Source organism: Limulus polyphemus, unplaced genomic scaffold (genome assembly GCF_000517525.1).
Source record: "Limulus polyphemus unplaced genomic scaffold, Limulus_polyphemus-2.1.2 Scaffold350, whole genome shotgun sequence".
NCBI classification, from domain to species: domain Eukaryota; kingdom Metazoa; phylum Arthropoda; class Merostomata; order Xiphosura; family Limulidae; genus Limulus; species Limulus polyphemus.
Genome location: NW_013665960.1, coordinates 191,809 through 212,034, shown reverse-complemented (window position 1 = coordinate 212,034; position 20,226 = coordinate 191,809). Strand labels below are relative to the sequence as shown.

Here is a 20,226-nt window from a genome sequence, read left to right as displayed (position 1 = left end):
TGGTGTGATGGGGATTCAAACTCGCGACCCGCAGACTGCGAGTCGAGCGCCCTAACCACCTGGCCATGCCGGGCCAAATAGTTTAATGACTTTAAACAATTTCTAATGACAGATACTGCCTTTATGTCAACAACACTGAAAACAGAGTATTGTTGAAGATGGAGCATTCTTTATAAAACCTCTGTATTTTAATTAGTTGTAAGGTTTTTTTTGTCTACTCTTTATGTACCCTTCAAAATATACAATTTATGTAATCTAAAAATGATGCTGAACTGATATTCCAAGAATTTAAACTTGTGTGACTTAAGTCTGTTAGGATTTGTTTTTTATCAAACACTGTTTTTTTATTTTTCATAAAAAGAATAAACATTTCCTTAACATCTAAGCAAAATGGTATAGTAAAATTAACTTTTACATTTTTATAATTAAAATAAATTTCTAACATGTACTCATCACTGAAATACAAAATGCCTTTCCTTGTTGAGTTGACAACCATGTGACTAAAGTTCTGAATGTTAATGATACAATACAGAGTATATGTCAGTCTAGTCAGAGTTCTCTACTCTCCAACCTTCCATGTGATATATTGTATCTGCATCAGGAGGCCTATGTAAGCTTTGCTTTCCTGCCATAATCCATATTTCATATTTGATGGAATACCACAGATTTTCTGGTTATAGGGTCTGGGTGTGAATACATTTCAGAAATAAGTACTTGTTTAAAATTAACTATTTCTAAAAATGTAAAATTCAAAACAGGCAGATTTACCTCTGAAATACAAATAAGCAGAATACCCACAAAAAATATGAAGGGGGTGGGTGACTTGAAAGAGTCATGGGAACAATGGTTCACCAAAACTTGGCTTCAGAAAGAAAGGTAACAACCTAGAGCACTACAAGAAAAAGATTTGATCAAGGAGAGCTAGAGTAGAATCCAGAACCATAGTGAAAGTTAATGTACTGGATTCATTTGAAAAGTTAGTGGAGCTGGCCAGTTTCATAAGAAAGAAAATGGACCATATGACAGCACTCAGATAAAGACATTCTTCTAAGCCTAAGCACCCTTCAACTAATATATAAAAGGAGGGTTTGTAGTATGTGTATACATGTGGAGCCACCAAATTCTTAGGCGTTTCCATAAAAGGTTGCAAACAGGTAGTCAGGGTCAGAGCACAATGCATTGTCCTGTACATGTAGTGAAAGATTTTTGGATGAGTATATTTCTAATATTTAATGACTGGATATGCTTTTGGGGCTAAGGCCTCCTACATTCACATCAGAAAAGGCCAAAAAGTCCTAAATAAAGCCTATTCAGTAGCCACCTAGAGAGAAGCGAAATAAGACCCAAGGAATGGCTCTACACCTCTAAGACAGTGTAAAGAGAAAACTGAACATGTAAAGAGAAAACAAAAATAAAGCAGTAAGGTTTTCCTCATCCTCATTGGAGTTATGAGATATCAAGTGTGGAATGGTTGTCTTGTCTCCAATGTCTCATATGCTATGCATGGACAAGCATGCAGAGGTTGGACAGGTACCTGCCAAGACATTATTACTCACCAGGTGGCATCCTTCATCAACTTTCACAGAGCAACACCCTCTCAGGGAGCACCATTGCAGAAAAAGAATATTGTCTAGAACAAATGGAAATGTGTATGTAACATGCAAGAGCCCCAACTAGACAAATCCATTCAAACATGGAGTCTTATACTGTAAGAAAAGACGTGTGCATGTGTGTGTGTGTATTTTCACTTGGTTTTAAAGTCTCAAACTACCCTATAATTGTAAAATTGGTGTTAGCGGTACAACGATATCTGGGGAACCATATAATTCAAAGTGGTAACTAAGCAAGAAAAAATGAGAATAATTCCCTGCTAGGGATTCCATATTGCTCAAACAATCACAATTGGAGACAAAGGGAATTCCAAAGCTGAAGAAATAGCAATGTGATGTAAGTAAAATTTTAAGAATGTATTTGGTTTCATCTCCATGCCAGCCTGTAGAATATCCTTTAAAGGGTGCTGCAACTGAGGTGTCAAAGATATTGCTGAGATAAGGTCTGAAGAGCATGATTTATTGTAAAATATAAACAACTTCTTCAAGACCCCCAGAAAGATTAATTAACATACAAGATAACAATGAAAAGCCCAGATATAACATAAAAAGCACACCTCTAAATGATAATCAGAATCAGTTATGACAGACAACATAACAGGTGAAACATAGTGATTACCTTCTCACATGCTGTATAAGTTTCAAGTAGGGATGCATATTGTGGGTATAAGACCTTCTGAGAAAATAAGCTATGTAAAGCACCAGGAACATATATACATCAGAAAATATTTTCCAAACATAGGCAATAAAAGAAAATATTACTTGAAAGAGAGATGATAGAGTGAATAAGATGAAGCTCTATAGGATGAGGAATAAAAGGAGATCCTGCTTTGTAAACTCAAACAAATCTAGAGAAACTCAAGATTGGTGGAAAAAATAATTATGCTGCATGACAAAGGGCCAAGTCAGGTGCCACTTATAAGCATGGAGCTGTTACATGTAAGTGCACTACAAAAATATGACTTTGTGAAGCAAATCCATTGTCCCCAAAGCATAAAGGATGTCTTTGGCAGTAAGTGTGGATTATTTTTTACCAACGAATTGTGGGATTGACCATCACATTATAACACCCCCATGGCTGAAAGGGCGAGCATGTTTGGTGGGATGGGGATTCGAAGCCGCGACCCACAAATTGCGAGTCAAGTGCCCTAACCACCTGTCCATGCCGAGCCAGTAGGTGTGGATGACAGGAGAGTATGTAAATGAGATTCTAAGGTTTGCAATGCCATAAAAGCTGGCTAGTGTATTCTTTAAACCATGTTTATCCAAAATCCCAAGCTTTGTAAATAATGTATTTTTACTAACAGAAGTTGGAGTTGTGGATAATCCACCCAATAGACATAGCAAGCTGGATGGTCAAATGAGTGTGTTTTAAAGACTAAGTGGTTGAAAGGGTCAAAATAAGTAATAATCCATCTAAAAGTGAAAGTCAACATTTAGAGAATGAAGACCAACAGATGCTTTGACTACTCGATAAAAATGTATAGAACCAGAGCCAAGCTGAAATGAAGATCAGTACAATCATCCCTTGAGAGCAAAAATGAAGATGACAACAAATTAATAGGGATGCAAAGACAAGCATCCTGTATATCCACCTTCATCAACCAATGACCACAATGAAGAAACTTTTGTAGCAATTTCATGTTTTCCATTTTGAAATGAGGTACCTCAAGGTAAAGACTGGGTTAAGACAGGTCTATGACAAGTTTCCAAACTTCTTGTTTGTTCAGAACTACAACAAAATTGGAGCAAAAATCTTTAGAAGTGTAACAAATGATTTTGACAGCTTCTTCCTGAAGGAGATCTGAAACTTCCTGATGCAGAATTTGTGGTCCCTCAGATAAAAAAAAAATTATCCAAGGTGGCCCCCAATAGACCAGATGATGGAATTGTCTGGAATAGAAAAGAGTGGGTCAAAAAGACCTACCTTGCTACTTCTACATTTGGCCACTCAAAAGGGTTGAACAATACGAGCAGAATAGTGGACATAAACTGAGAACTAGACAATGAAGGCAAAACTTGCTGGTAAACTCCAAGAAGGACAAAAATAAGTTAATTTAAATGTTAAAACCCTAATCAGCTCCTGCTAGCATCCTTCTTCTGAATGGGAAACTAGTTCAGGTGAAGTTTCTACAAAGAAATAAAATGCAGAAAAAAGAATCTTTCAGGGTCAGTTAAAATGTTGTATGGGGGGAGGGCAAGTACCTTGCAACACAGCACAAGGGGTTTAAGTGTCAAAAGAACATGATGGCCACATTGTAAATTTATCAACAAGACCTACAGTTAAGGAAGACTATAGGCCTATAAACTAGAAATCTGGTTCTGACTAAATGAATCAGGAAAAATGAGAATACCAAATTACTAATAATTACATAGAAGAAAAAAGTATCAAAACATGAGAAATCATAGCTTGCAGGGCAGAAAGCTGATGATGGGTCAAAGTAGAAGACCACATGGAAGATTTCCCCCATAACAAATCTGTGAGTCAAAAACTTGAGAATAACAATGAATAATAGAAGATACTTCTGATAAATGGCCACTCATATTACAAATGAGAGGAATGTGGCAACAATCCAAATATCAAGAGAAGATCAAAGAAATACAAATTCAAGAACTGAATTGTGTAACATGATACTAGCACCCTAAGGTGTAACCGAAATTGATTTAAGATTTAAAAATAGAACACATCTGATCCTAGTAGACAAATCATGCTCTGCAGATATTACAGACAAATAAATCTTACTAAAAGATCGATCTTATTCAAAATCATGAAAGTAAGTTCCAAAACTTGAATATCCACTTGATTATGTAATCCATGAGGGAAACCAGCAGACAATTTATCATTAACAGCCCCAATATAATGATCATTAAAGGCTGACAATGCAATCATGGAATCTTTGAGCATACGAATCAGACTGTATAAGTAAGGCCTCTAAAGAATTATTATTTCCAATATTTTCAATGGATAAAGAGAAGAATAAACAGCAGGAATTGGCAGCAGGATTTAAAATGAAAATTAAACTTTTGCATGTGAAGAATACAGTGGCTAAAATGACTTTTTGGCAGTAAAAACTGTACTAAAAAGACTAGTATTAGTGGATTTAATCACAATGAGCAGATTCTATTAAGCAACATATTTCAACCTTTAGCATGTGTAGACTCTCCAACACACTTTCCCCTCCCTCTTCTTGTGAAATATGGGACTCCTTGCTACTTACCAGTTCCTAGCTGTTGGGGTAGTGCACAATCCTACTCAGTTGAGAATAGAGCAATGGCAAACTTCAAACATTCGGGAGGCTAGAACCAACCAGGAGGAGAAATGGGGGCAAGGGAAGTGTGGGAAAAAAGGAAGGCCAAGTGAAGTTAATCAACAGGGTTGGCATAACCCAATGAATGCCCTCCCCCCAAATCGCCTGGTACAAAATCATACTCTGCAAACCTAAGAAGGGAAGTCAGAATAATGACATAACAGAGCAGATTGTCCAAAGTACCTGGAGGTCGAGGTATACATACCCCCTGAATTTAACTCGTTCCCAAAACTACTTTTGAGACCACCAATAACCTGAGGGGTTCAGGGAACACTAAAACTGACCCCACGGCTCGTCATGGAGAAGGGCAGGAATACAAGAAAAGAAACATTAGGTAATGATAAAACATATCCTACCTGATTGAATAGGTCTACTAAAGGGAAAGTTGGCCTCGACACCTCCCCAGAAATGACATACAACTGGGAGTCATAAGCAGCTCAAATCCTTATCATCATGTACAGGCAAAGCATTACAAAGTAGAGGAGAACAATTAGCAGGTGCTCAGAAATCCACAAAAATATAGACAACTCCCAGTGATGCAGCCGTTTCATCCCAAGTCTTTAAAGTGGCAGACAAATCAGCTGCAGTAGTTACAGTGACTGGGGTAGAAGCCACGTAGAATTGCATGCATATGACAAGTGGAGTTGACAGGAAAAAAAAAAGAGAAGTTTAACTCCAAAAGAATTCTCAAAACTGTACAAAATTCGAAAAATTTGTGGCCCGAGAGAAAAAATATATGGCCAAAAAAAAGAAACTATAAACTTTAGAAATTACAAAGAAAATCTGTTTAAAAACACGTTCCAAATGGTAAGACTGCCAACTGAGAAGTGGTTAACACCTGCAAGATTAGAGAAGGTGCTAGTTATGATAGAGGTAGTGTCGCACTCCTATCGGTGGAGAGTTGTTTCATAATCATTTGTATGTTAGTATACAATAAAATATGTGAAGGTAAATGGGAGTATTAAGTCTAGCGGCGAGCAAAAATTTGCCGATAGAGAGCAGTATAAATTTGTTTGTTTGTTTGAAGTTATGCACAAAGCTACACAATGGGCTATCTGTGCTCTGCCCACCACACATATTGAAACCGGATTCTAGCATTGTAAGTCCACAGACATACCGCTGTGCCACTGGGGAGAAGGCAGTATAAGGTAAGATACTAAGATATCGTATTGCACCATGATAGTTCAGAAGCAGAGCATTTGTGTGAATTGGTATTTCAAATAATAATTTTTTTTTGCTAATAAATTCGACTAAACCTGTACATTTATATATTCATGCATGTATAAGAAACATAATCAAAGAAAAATAAATTGAATACTAATAAAAATAAATTCAGAAATAAAGAAAACTAAAACATGCTACAATTTTACAAAACAACACTTAACTGACCTTTTGCCCTGGAGATCCTGCAGGCCCTGGTGGCCCAGGAGGTCCAGGTGGACCTTCTATAAAACCTCCTGAAAAAGAATTTCCATCTAGCAATGTTGTAAGTCCTTGATCTCCTTTTTCTCCCTGTTATGTACAGTGCATTGGAGTTTTTATTATTAAGTTCAAATATTTACTTAACAATGAAATCTACACAATTATTATAACTTCACAAAATTTATGAAACAAACACAAACAATGCAGTCATGCTCTTAATTTTCCAGAACATTAACATTTGTTTGCCATATTTCCTAAAAATGATATAAATTTGTCATGGGGTTAAGGAAAACTTACATTTTAACACTTTAGAGATAAATGTATTTGAAAAAATGGCATTAAATTTACCAAAATATATTTTTTTCATTATAGTATCTTTTATATAACACAATAAATCAAAGTATTTGTGGTATTAACTTTTTTTTGTTTTAACTATTCTAAAATCACATCAAACCTTTACATACCTGTGTGTGTGCATATATATTACATATATACAATTTGAAAATTCATTTTGAAATACAAATAAACAGTCTGATAATTAAGGATCAAAACACAAAAAAAGAACATGAAAATTATACAGATTTAAACTACTATTTAAGTGAACCATTATTTTAATATTACACTCCTGTAAAAAACAATGCTATAGAATGATATTAATTGTTGTCAGTATCATTATGCTAAATTATATGAAATAATTTTCTATTTTCTTGCAGATCAAAAACTAATTGTTACATAATAAACTTACTCAAAAGTAACAAATACTTGCATTATTGTACAACATAACAATATCTTTGCCCGTGTAATGAAGAACAACATTTTTATATGAATTTCTTCCAAAAGCACTACTAATGATAAAATCATATTCTGTCATGTCTGTGTATTACTGTTAACAATAGTATAGACAACATCCTAACCTACATCTTTCAGTCATCAATATCATTCCAAGTTCACACAGAAAGAAGTGTGCAACCTTGTTTGTTTTTTTTAAAACAAACTCAAGATACTTCTGACATGCATGCTTTATTCAGCAGATATTTCTAGGTAAAAATGTTGGTCAACACAAATTTCTTTCTGTTTAAGCCTGCTCAGAGTTTTCAATTTTTCTCTCTCCCTCTATGTATATACATTGCAAAACACTTAGCAAGCACTATAAAACATATTTCTGGCAGTACAACTAAATAACAGCAAAGTTTCACATAAAGAAACAAATATACATAGAAAAATGTGGGGATGCATGGGAATTCAATAACACACTTTAATAGAAATTTGAGAACACATATATTGAGTCTATATCAAACACAGCTGAAGCAAGGTAGATTTCTGACAAATTGAAAGTAGGAGTGATTAAAAAATGCATATATATGGACATATAGAGACACTCAAATGTATCAACAAAATAGGAACAATACTAACCAGCAAACTACTTCAAACACTGACCACTAAACAAACATTAATGGTTAATACAAAAAACTGAAAAATGAGAATCACAGAATAGTCTGTATATGTAAAATAATTACACGTATTTTACAAGCAGAACACAAGTGTAGATAGTGATAAAATTATTTCCATTCTATTTCAGCATAACATTAAGTGATGGTGCCCATAATAAACTGTTAATTAATCATTATTTCAAGCATTAAATACATAACATCAACAACCATAAATAAAAATTTAAAAACTTAAACTGAAGCAAGTTCTAAAAGAGATATAAAACACAAACTTATAATATTTTCTGTTTTTACTTATTACAGAGCAATACAGGTTGTAAAGGGCTCAGTTTTCTTGTTAAATTTTGAATGTAATATATTTAATATTATTGAAAGTAAAACTAAAAGAAGCCTATTATCAGTAAAAAAGGCACACACACACACACATGGGAATCTAAATGAAAGCTTGATTATTGGACCACATTAAGTACCTAGGCTTACATATTATGGTAAAGTACTGAATTATACAGGGAACATCAGCACATTCTCATTCATATGTTATACAATACTGTCTTGATGTTTCTACCATATAGAATAATTCCAAAAAACATGACTTAAAAATTCCTTAACTTTCAAACAGTATGCATTCAGTAATAAAATTACATTTAATTACTTAACATAAAAATACAAATAAACACAAACAACCAAGTTCCATGCCACAGTTAACTTACGGGAGGCCCTACAAGACCTGGTAAGCCTGGTTCTCCATCTGTACCATTTACCCCTGGCTCTCCCTATAATTAATCATAGATACAGCAGAAAATTTGTCTTCATGTACTAGTTTGAAAGCACTTTTTCTTATTAGTCATATCAGTGATTTATATTATTAATGCATATAAACTTATCAATAATGTTTTTATCTAATATCATGTTTCCAGTGTTTGATGCATGTTAAAATATATTTTTATTTTAAAACCTGCTAAAGTCTAATAATCATTTTTCACCATTATATATGTATCAACAAAAATTCAGAATCCTTCATTACTAAACACATGCCCCTTGAACAGCTTAGCTTAACTACTGACATATAAGTTCTAAATGTTACATTTGAACTCTCTTTTTTTTGTGCCCACTTGTGAGAAAAAGCATGCTAATATTACTATATGCTTTAACGGTTATGATTAAAACTTGTAAAATAGATGACGAAAAATGTTAGTAGAATATAAAGAACAAAAATAACACCAATATATTAGTATTGTTAAAGCATTTCAACTTAGAAATAGCAATTACTAGACTATGATGTTAGACCACTAAATTCTGTATTTTTAACTAGTGGGTTTGTTTTACATAAACAAGAAATATAGTAACAGCAATCACGAGGGGGTTCTTTTTTTTTCTTGTAACTTGTTTCATCTCATGAAATTAAGATTTATGCCTAATAGCAGATCTTTTTTCAATTATTTAATCGATCAATGCAAATTTCTTTCAGTTAATCAAATTTTGAGTATTTATATCAACTAAAAATTATTTTGTTTACACAATTACATGCAATTTACTTTCAAATGTAAGTTTATTTTACATTAATAATGAAGTTTAATTTTACATAACCATATTGAATTACATTGCATTGTGTATACTAATACAGTTAGAAAAAACATAGACCAACATGTAAGATAAAACATAGTATTACAACCACAAAGAGATTTTAAAATTTCTCACATAACTGGTCTGGGTAAGTTTTATCTGATATTCAAATGACTTGAATGTTATTTGGTTTGGGTCAAAATATATTTATCATATCAACAAAAGGCTTTTGATTTGTTCAAGGCAAGAGTTGGTTCTTTAGCAAAGAATAAAGATGTACTTTTTTGATCAAACTCTATGAAAATACAAAAAAAAAACAGAAGGTGAGACAAGTGCTTTGATTAAACTACTTTTTGCTTGTATCGTATCTATGCTACAAAAAGTGTTTCTCATAAAAAAAAAGGTTTTAAATATAACTAAGGTTTGATATGATAAATGTAATGGTGTTAATTTTAAGAAGATTAAGAAATACATTTATTGACTGTACTACAAACAAAAATCACGATCTCAATGTATATAAACATTTTTTGGAAAAATTACACAAACTCTTCCTTGTATGTTGAATGTGGTGTGTAAACATGAGGTATTATGCAAGACAGAATAATTAACAATTGATTCACGACGTAGACAACTTTGAGATAAAAGTTTCCATGTACAAAAACTTATTTGGTTATAAATGCAATTTTTATACAGGTATGAATAGCAGATTATAAGTAGTTCCTTATGATTGCTGATTACTAAAATTATTTCCTCCTTCCAAGAGTTTCTAGTTTGAAAGGAATATAAAGAATATTGATCATGTCCTAGAGACAGATAAGAAAATGTAATTAATATTTGCTCACAGGAACACCAGGCATCCCAGGGAATCCTGGCTTTCCTCGGAATCCAGGAGCACCCATAAACCCCCTCTCTCCTTTGCTGCCCTAAAGATTGTGATCATAAGTAAATATCAAAGGAAAAAGATAAACTATAAATAGAGCTGGGTCATCTAGATAACTAACCTGTCTACTGATTACACAGCAGAGCATTTTCTTTTCAATTACTTCTATCACATTTTATCTGAGTATGTCATCTTTGAAAAATATTTTTATGTTTTAGTTGAATACATTTATCCATAATTCTAATGATAGCATCCAATTCAAACAATACAACAATAATATAACGGTGTTAAGTTAAAACCTGGAATAATGCTTTCACCAATTTTTCTTTAAAAAAGAAGTACTAACAAGATTATTCATAAATGTTATTTATCTATTTACCATAAAATCTGCTGAATCTTTCTGATTTAACAATATAATCCACTTCAAGCCAGTATTAAAATTTTCTGTTTTAATATCATAACTTGCAAAGTTTGTCTTATAGTATATTTAATTTCACTTTCCTTTGCTGGTATTCCCCAATATATCTGTATCTAAGCTATTAATTTATCATTTTGTTACTTTGCATAAAAAGTGTATGTAACAATGATGCTAATATCAATAACCATAAAATATTAACTAACAAAAAAGATCTTATGCCTAAATTTTAAAAGTTAAATCATGCTACAGCAATAATACGCTTTTCCTCTTGGGCGAGATATATTTTCAGAAAATCATTTATGAGTGACACCATTTTACTTGCACAACATCCTGTGTAACAGCTTTGAGGTTCTGTAATTACAATTTGAATAACCTGTCAATAAGGTATTGGAATCATGATCAAACACTTAAGGTTCTCCATTTGTCATAATGCATAAATGTTCACCATAATCTTAGAAACATTACACATTATTAACTTCTAATTACAGCAAGCCACCTACTTAGATAGAAAATGCAAATCCAGCCAGTAATGAGTATAGTTAATTAAATGTACTGTTCTTATACTTATAAAAATTAAAATGCATTGTTTCACTTTTTTTGCTACCAATATGCATCCATTATATGTTCAGTACTCAGCCTTCTGTATTACATCTCACACTGTGTTCAGTTAGGTGTACAGAATTATGTGGTGTGGTACTCCACATATCTACTTTTCTAATAAAGTTCAGAAGATATTTTTATATAAAAATTATACTAACATTAATCAATAAATAGTAAATTCAACCTCAAATATTTACTGAAATGTATTTTGGATATACGGGATTCCATGTAAATTTTCCTTGTACTACAGACAAACATAATAATATACAAGTTACACAAAATATATTTTTTAACTGTTTAAAAAATCATGTTAGCTAACTAGCTAGCTATGACAGATTTTCACCATACATCGAATGATTGGTGGAATCAATCACAGAAGTTCATTATTAACTGATAAGCTGGCATAAAACCTCTTCAGTAAAGTTGATTATCAGTCTGGATATTGTTCCTATTTTTATGTAACTTATTTTGTAAGATAAGTTTGATTAATATTAAAAGGCTGGAGGCATCTCAGTAGTAAATTCTAAAACAAATCTAAAATAGTTAAAAATGATAGATGAATCAACATTTTTTTAACATGCACACACATTAGAAAAAACAAGGCCAGAATTTTGTTGTTTGTTTTCATAATATGTTTGTATTTTTTTGTGAATATGAATAACAAGGTAAGCTTAAGTTTTAAAATGTTTATAATTCTGATGAATTTATTTGATGCTTCAAAAGTGCCATCTTTTCTTGAGGTGCTTTGTGTGCTTGTTTTAAAGTAAAGCCAATTGGGTGTGTCCACTGCAGAAAATTGAACCTTGGATTTTAGCATTGTAAGTCTGTAAACATACTGCTGTTCCACTGGGGAACTCTTCAGGTTCAGTCTATTAAAAAATTACTTGAATGGTCATCTTATAAATTACAAAATCTTTTGGATTTATACAAACAGAATCAAAATAGAAACAACAACAACAAGTGTTACCTTATGCACAGGTTTGTTAAAATAATCTTAAGTTAAAGCAGTACCAAAGATAGGGTGACCAGGCTTCCCAGTCTTGCCAGAACAGTTCTTTTTTTGGTAATTTGTCCCAGTGTCCTAAGAAAAGTTCTCAAGATGCACAAACATCCTGGTTTTATGATAAAGACTTCAAATTAACAGTCACATCAACTCACGATTGTAATAGGCCTATTTGACTTGCTCACTGTTGTGATATATACTATTCTACCACCAAATTATCTTGAAAGTTTCCTCTATGCATAATGAGAAACCCAGGTCTGTGCAGGTTTTTTAGTTAGTAGAACTGTAATAGACCTATAGCAGTTGGAGAATATGTGGTAGACAGTTAAACGTCAAAGACTGTTCTCTAAGATATCTTTATTATTGAAAATGCTTAACTTATCATAGTGTCAAAATGACAAAAAGAAAGTGTTTTTTCAGGTACTTTGACAGCAGACTTCCCTTTTTTAAAGGCAAGCGAGTTGGATAACAAAGTTGAGTGCACTATTTTCAAAAACAATGCCAATGTTGATTTGTTTGGAAATATTATGGAACAGTTCAATAAATTTAAAGTAAATTACAAAAAGGTACATTGTTTCAAACTTGTAATAACCATTTTGAAATTAGGGGAAGGGGTGAACTGTCCCAGTTTTTTAGTTTGGAAATGTGGTCACCCTAATCAAAGATATATGTAAATTTCACCCAAAAAGCAATACAGGCTATACAACTAAGAATTGATTATGGTTATTTTGTACAAAGTCATAATCAAGTGAAATTTTGAGTAAATCCTGTTAAATCAAAACAAATCATGTAAAGGCTATTTTCTTGTTCCAGACTTAAAATGTTTATACACAAAATCATGATATCTTTGGATAACTTATTCTGTGATGCATGAATTAAATGAAACTGCATTTTAGCTGACTGTATAAACTGAGTAGGGAAATAATATTTTTATGGTACATAAGTAGTGATATTTACTTTATGTTGTTTCATCATTTCTTCTGCATTTTTAAACATATTAATATTAAGTTAAATCAAAACAAGCTACCTACTATAGATCAGAACTAAATATATATATATACATACCCAGTACTGAGCACAGCTAATTAAATATACTTTTCAAACTATACTACTTGTAATGCATTCTTTCATCAGTTGAGTACCCTTGTTGTTAGCAATATTTTGGGCCATAACCCCAATAATATCTCACAAGGTTTGAACAGGTTAAGATGTTTAGGATTGTCTTAAATCTATATACTAAGATAACAATGCAAAATAATCTTTATAATAAGAATATAATAATAAAGAATAAAAAATAAAAAAATACTGTTTATGAAAGTAACACTACAGAATGCATACATATAATTTACTTATTGCAAAACTAATAAACACTAGTAACTAGTGGTTTACTTCAACAAATACCCTAGATTTAATGTCCCTTAAAGAACTACACACCATTAAATGCCAAACCTTTGTATAACTTTACCCAAGATCGTCTTACATGATCAACAAAAGCCAATTAAATAGCTCTGACTGTGTAACTTATAAGTAACTTGACAACTGAAATAAATTACTATGACACATGTTATTGTTTAGTTATAGAGTCAGATAGCAAAACAACACAGAGAGTGCAGCAAACATATAATGTTGCTGAAGATAAAACATAATGGATATAAAAATTGTACAATAAGTTGCAAGAATATTGAAACTTATTGTACAATTACTCTAATTAAAAACATAACCAAGTGAAATCTATTGTGAAGTGTGTCAAACACAACTAGTTTGACTTTAATTAACTTCTGTCTTCTGTCACGTTACACACATGTAAAAGCAGATAGTAGGAAGTAATAAATAAAGTTTAAAGCCAAGTAGTCAACAAAAAGCAAACTTAATAAGCTCAAAATAATAATAATAATTAATGCTTCAAATATGAAGTAACAACAATGGTAACAACGATAATTAAAGCAATTAGCAAAACTAATGTAACTTGACTGATGATATAATTTTATACTATATAGGAAACAGTTTTCAAGCTTACATGAACTAAAATAAGTACTTCAACTAACACAAGGTAAAACGTATGACAGTCACCATACTACAATGGTTCATTACTACCTTAAACAATTGCTGATAAATTAAAGTGTTTGAAAGTTAAAGATACTAAAAACAATGGTTTCTTTTTGGGTACCCAGTATATTTTTTAAATATATGTGGTAGTAATTTTTAAATGGGTTTTGTGATGGTAAGTATGAACTTATAAGTACAAATTAGAGATTAGCAGTCTATTATGAGTCATATCACATATTTGGAAATGGAAAGACTATTAAAAGATTGTTAGATCAATGGGATACCTAATATATTTTCAATTTGGAAGCTCCACTACTAAATAAACTGTGTATAATTATAAAAGTTTTAAGAAATACTCTGAAGGGTATTTGTATCTTTCACTTATTTGATGAACAGTTGACATTTCTGTCAGAGGTTTAAATATGAGTGAGCTAGGATTCTTCTACAGTAGGTGTCTGTGAGTCATTGGTGATAAATTTGAACAATAAATGGACAGCACACAATCCACTTGTTTTAAAATTATATATTCAAAACCAGTCAAATGTATGTACAAAAAATGCTTTACACTATAGGATATCACAGTTCTATTTAAAACTAAATAATTCTCTTTTGTTGTCAAAGGTCCACTCAGGCTGATTCAATTACTTTAGAATTCAACTAACAAGACAAACTATTTTTTTCTACTTTGTTTCTTACTGTACAATCTGCAATAGGTTCACTTACATCATGGGTTACCACAGTTGTATCTCGAACTCTAAATAATTGTCTCCATTTCGTCAAAGTCCACACAGACGGGGTCACTTATTTTAGAACATCGTTTGACAAGACAAATTATTCTCCTTATCTCTGTCAAACTGTGAAATTCACTTTAAAATATCAACCATTACAGCTAATCACTCACATGCCAACTAACTTCACGTTTTCTAACTTTTCTCTGACTGAGCCTTACTTACTTTTTCTCTACTTTCCTTGCTTTTGCTTGGTCACTTATATTTATATGTTCTTCACTGAGGCCTAGAATTTTCTACAAACTATTAGGTCGTCAGAAATTAATATTGTATTTTGGAACACTTTCATTACCCCCCCCCCAAATAACATACATTAAGTATAATACTTAAATGAACCGCCTAAATGTCACGTTAGTGTAGCCTGTATAATGTGTAAAGTTTAGTATACTCTAATCCTCTATAGTGATGGCGCATGATGAGACACACAATCGGCATGTAATGCTGTTTGAATACAAAAAAAGAAACAATGCCTCTGTAGCCACAAAGAATATCAAAGAAGTTTATGGAAATGTTTTGAATGTTCATTCAGGTGACTTTAACCTTAAAAACTATGATGGCAGGGGCCAACATGTAGGAATCGATATTGATGCTCTGTCCAATGTCCAGAAACAAGTATACACACACTGTATTTGTGTAAATGGACAAAAAGATGATTCATTGTATTTTCATACAATTGTGTTCAGTCTCCTGATTCCCTTTTCATGATCCCAGTTACTCAAAAACCTCAGAATTGTTTTGTAATATATATCTTGTTGAATTTCGTATTATTCTATAGACCTATCTTGTCACTCTAAGAAAAATCAGTTTTACCCAAAAATACCACAAATGCATGGGTTTTTCCACATGATTTCATTTGTAGTATTAACATGTTATACATTGCGGATTCACAATATGGTTTTAGATGAATCATGAAAATGTTACTTTAAGGAAAAAATATGGGATTTTTAGGCAATAAAACTAACATCCTTATATAAAATCTTCTAGTATATATATTAAACAAGATAGACATAATTGTTTACCTTAGGCCCAGGCAATCCAGTCTTCCCCATAGGTCCCTAAAATACACATAACAAATGCTTAATCAAAAAGCCTACAAGTAACCACAACTATACTTTATGATTATTTGTTATAACTTAAAATAACTAATATGTGACAGAATATATGTGATGACCTTCTCTCTTGTTATAAGAAACATGTAGTACAGGAACCAATGATACCAAAGTATATTATCTTCAGGGAAGGGATATCAAAATCAAGTCTACAAGTTTCAAAAAACTTAAATATCATGTGAAAAAAACAATTCAGACTTTAAAGATGGTAATTGCATTCATGTAATATTTTATCTTTATGTTATAAAGATTTGATAAAACAAAATTATAATGCATTACAAATTTTATTAATGATACCCCAGTTTTGAAAAAATAAAAATGATCAAAAACCACTCATTAAGTAACAAAATATAAAAACTCAAAGCATGGTGAGCAAGATGTCTAACCACTTGAGTGCCAAATTGAGAAATGAGGTTAGACTCTGTAATCCAGGGGGGAGATAGCTGTGTCAGATGAGGGTGTTGTGCACCTATTGGTGGAGGGTTGTCACGTACTTTTGCATGTTAGAGCGTAACTGTACCACGTTAACACTTTGGGGTAGGTTGGAGTATCGAGGCTAGTGGTGAGCAGAAAAAATTGAACATATAGAAAGTAGAATTAATCAAGAAAAGCTATTATGTGAATGGAGGTAAGGTATCATGTCAGAAAATATATATTCTGTTACACCTGAAAGGCAGTGCTACTTAAGTATGTATTTATTACAGTAATTGATACAATTTTTAACATTACTTCTGACAAATACTGATTATCATAAAATTCTTTCCTAACTAACCTCTGGCCCTAGAGGTCCTTCTGGTCCAGGTTCACCTCGTGGTCCCTGAAAAGATAAATTTCATCACCCATCTTAGGATCTTAAATGTTTAGATAATGAATAAAACTTTTAAATATCATTCAGAAAAAATAAAAAATATGACTCAACCCTTGTAGTAAGTTTGATTCATAAAACTAACTGCAACTAGAAAATATATTGTAGACTTTTGATGAAATTGTGTGGCATTTATGTGCAAAGTAACCAAACAAATCGTCTAAATCTACTTTAACAAATCAACTTTTATCTCTGAATCACTGTTTTAATTGTCGTTTTTAGTAACCCTTTACTATCTATGTTACCAAACAATATTATGGAAGCAGTTATAAACTTCTATGAAGGTGTTTATCTGTAAACCTGCCTATATCTTTACAAAATTGGAGAATTAATAATATAAAGACAAGATATTGGTATTCTCTAAGATAAAACTATGATATTTCTGAGTAGGTCTTCTTTCTTCCTATACTGTATAACTGAACAAAGAGCATTTAATTCAGCAATATTTCTGTACAGATTAATAATATATTTTCTACATGATTGTTTGGTAAGAATAGAGAAAAACCTCAACTTACTGGTTCTCCTGGGAGTCCGCTTCGGCCATCATAACCTGGAAGACCTGTAGCACCTTGAGGACCTGGTGGACCAGGAGGTCCAGGATCTCCCTGGTCTCCCTAAAATTCCAGAAATAGATAAACACATTGATTGCTCCCTTCTAAGTTGGTTGGCTGCTGTTACTTAAACTTCATTCACATGACACAGTTTATTCAAATAGTGAAACTATACATTTAAATGCCAACAACCTCAGAACTACCCTTAATTTCAAACTGATTTTTACTTACATCTGCAGAATGAAAAAAACTGTGACATTTTCCATAAATTATAGTTTTTAATCAGTCTAACTAATATTAGACTTTATAAAAAGAAATCCTTAATCCACCAAAATAACTTGTTAATCTTTAACACACCTTAATGAAATAAAATAATTATTATGACAAAGACGTGATAAATTTTAATTGCATATCTAAAGTACAATATCCAAAATATAAAAGATTTTCAACAGGTAATGTTACTTTAATGAAGCTTAACTTTGTATAGCACCATTTACATTACAGAAGAAATACAAATTAAACAAATTGACTTAAAGTAATAAGAGATAAAAAAAATCTATGTAACCTATGTAATATATTTCACTTAAACAGAAATTATAGTTAAACTAACGACAGGAAGAGATTGGTTCTACTTACTTTTAGCATGATAAGTTTTTCAATACTGGCATTAACTCCATATTTTTCTAGGGTCTGCAACAACAGACATCACAAACATAAAGTAACACAAATACCACAACACAAAGTTACTCAAACTAAAACAAAAATGATTTCAACGTGTCCATGCATGGATGCACAACTAAAGTAAGGGTTCATATATATCATGCATTTAAAATAATGGGAAAAAAAGTCTGATTTGATTCTCTCCCTTCTGGACTCTCACCCTCATTCATACCACTAACCTGGTAGTGTATGAAAAAAATAATAAACAAAATTTTGGTTTCCATCTCAATTCACTCTTACTCAGTTCTCTGAGCTGATGTTATATATTATCTCATTTTCTTTTTTTTTATTTCCTTCCATTTCCTAAAAGAAGGTTTATCTGTCACAAACTATGTTTGTTAGAAATTACCAGGGGCAAGTTTGATAACCATTTGCAATGTAACAAATGTGTCTGTTTAATAAGAGATATTATGGTAGCCCAGTTATCCTAAGAGTTATAAATCAATTGCTATATGAAACAAGGTTAGTGGTGTTTTGGAACAAAATGTTGCAATAGTAAAACAAAGAAATGAATCACAACAAACAAAAGAACATTAGATCACAAAGGTCATCAGTGTTATTCATGCCATTCATAAATAAATACAATGTAACAGATGTATCAAGCAGGGTTGCCAAAAGGATGACAGTAAACATGAGGCTTATCCAACAGAATCATAACCATGTTTTCTAACACTGACTGGAAAAATGAAGTTGTTCCTGTAACTAACCTTAAAAACGATGATTTCTGCAGTACCTAATGCGGCCCCATGCAGCCTAGTGACGGAGCGTTTAACACCCTGGAAATGGTTGACAGGAAAGTTTGGAAAAAGGTATGTAATAGGTAATCACACAAAGTATATTACACACACCCACTTTTTAAAGCTATTCATAAAAAACAACTCTATGCATAATATACCAACTTGAAAAAACTAAGTATATTTCCAACATACTCAATTCAGTTGAACAAGTTCTGCCTACTCAGATAAAATATTTCAGACTTAATAGTATCTTTATTGATCACCATTAAACTAAGATACATGAAACTGAGAGACATGTGAACCATTAATACATGAATAACCAAACATCTAAAGTGATTTTTCTATGAAAACAAGTTTCCCAGAGTATAGCTACAAAATGATTTATAAAAATAAAAACAAAATGGTAGGAGCCCAGTGAAAATGTTTCAAAAGGTAAATTTCACATTTGATATTGTTTGCAATAAGGTGAAGTTTTAATTGTAACACAGTCATGATATTTTTTGCTACATTCATGCTTATTTAAAGAACATTAGCATTTATAAAGTTGTATCTAACAACAAAAATATGATTAAAATGTTTAAGGAGGAAATAAAAGTTACTACTTTGTTCCTGATGAAGAAAGTCCACCTTTTAAAAGTACTTGGGTTATAAAGTTTTGTACTTTTGTCTTATGATTTTTGAACATAAGTGTTTTTCTAGCATCATGAGCTAAGATTATAATATATACACATACATACATGTATACAGTGCTCTTTTCTGGTGGAATGTGTCAGAATGGCTTACTGGTACCTTTAAATGAATGGGCAGCAAAAATAAGTTAGACATTACACAAAAATCACTTTTTTCGACAAGGTTGAATGGCTTTATTTATGTAATTTACTGTACATATAGTACTAACATTGTCAGGTGTGTTACCAACTAGGGTTGAGACTGAGTATTCGAATATTCAAATAATTTGAATAAAATTAATATTTTGAATAATCAGCCAAGTATTCATAAACAAACTACTACTTCTTCAGCTTTTCCCTTTAGCAGGAGTTGCCATCCTTCACACGTTTAGCCCTCCTCCAATTATTGCCAGGTCTTTTATGATTCCTTTCTCGTTCATGTCTTCTTCAACCCTAGAATGCTAGCATGGTTAGATTAATATACAGGTTT

General features: G+C 31.9%; 1 protein-coding gene across 1 annotated transcript in view; it reads right to left on the bottom strand.

The window, feature by feature from the left end:
* Positions 1-20,226, bottom strand: part of LOC106457590 (collagen alpha-4(IV) chain-like) — a 249,114-nt gene that overhangs the window by 46,184 nt on the left and 182,704 nt on the right. The window contains exons 8-15 of the mRNA XM_022383594.1: positions 19,039-19,107; positions 18,248-18,301; positions 17,576-17,674; positions 16,968-17,012; positions 16,106-16,141; positions 10,194-10,274; positions 8,499-8,561; positions 6,308-6,430 (exon numbers count right to left, since the gene is read on the bottom strand). Coding sequence (XP_022239302.1) covers positions 6,308-6,430; positions 8,499-8,561; positions 10,194-10,274; positions 16,106-16,141; positions 16,968-17,012; positions 17,576-17,674; positions 18,248-18,301; positions 19,039-19,107 — 570 coding nt within the window. The remainder of the gene's footprint in view (positions 1-6,307; positions 6,431-8,498; positions 8,562-10,193; positions 10,275-16,105; positions 16,142-16,967; positions 17,013-17,575; positions 17,675-18,247; positions 18,302-19,038; positions 19,108-20,226) is intronic.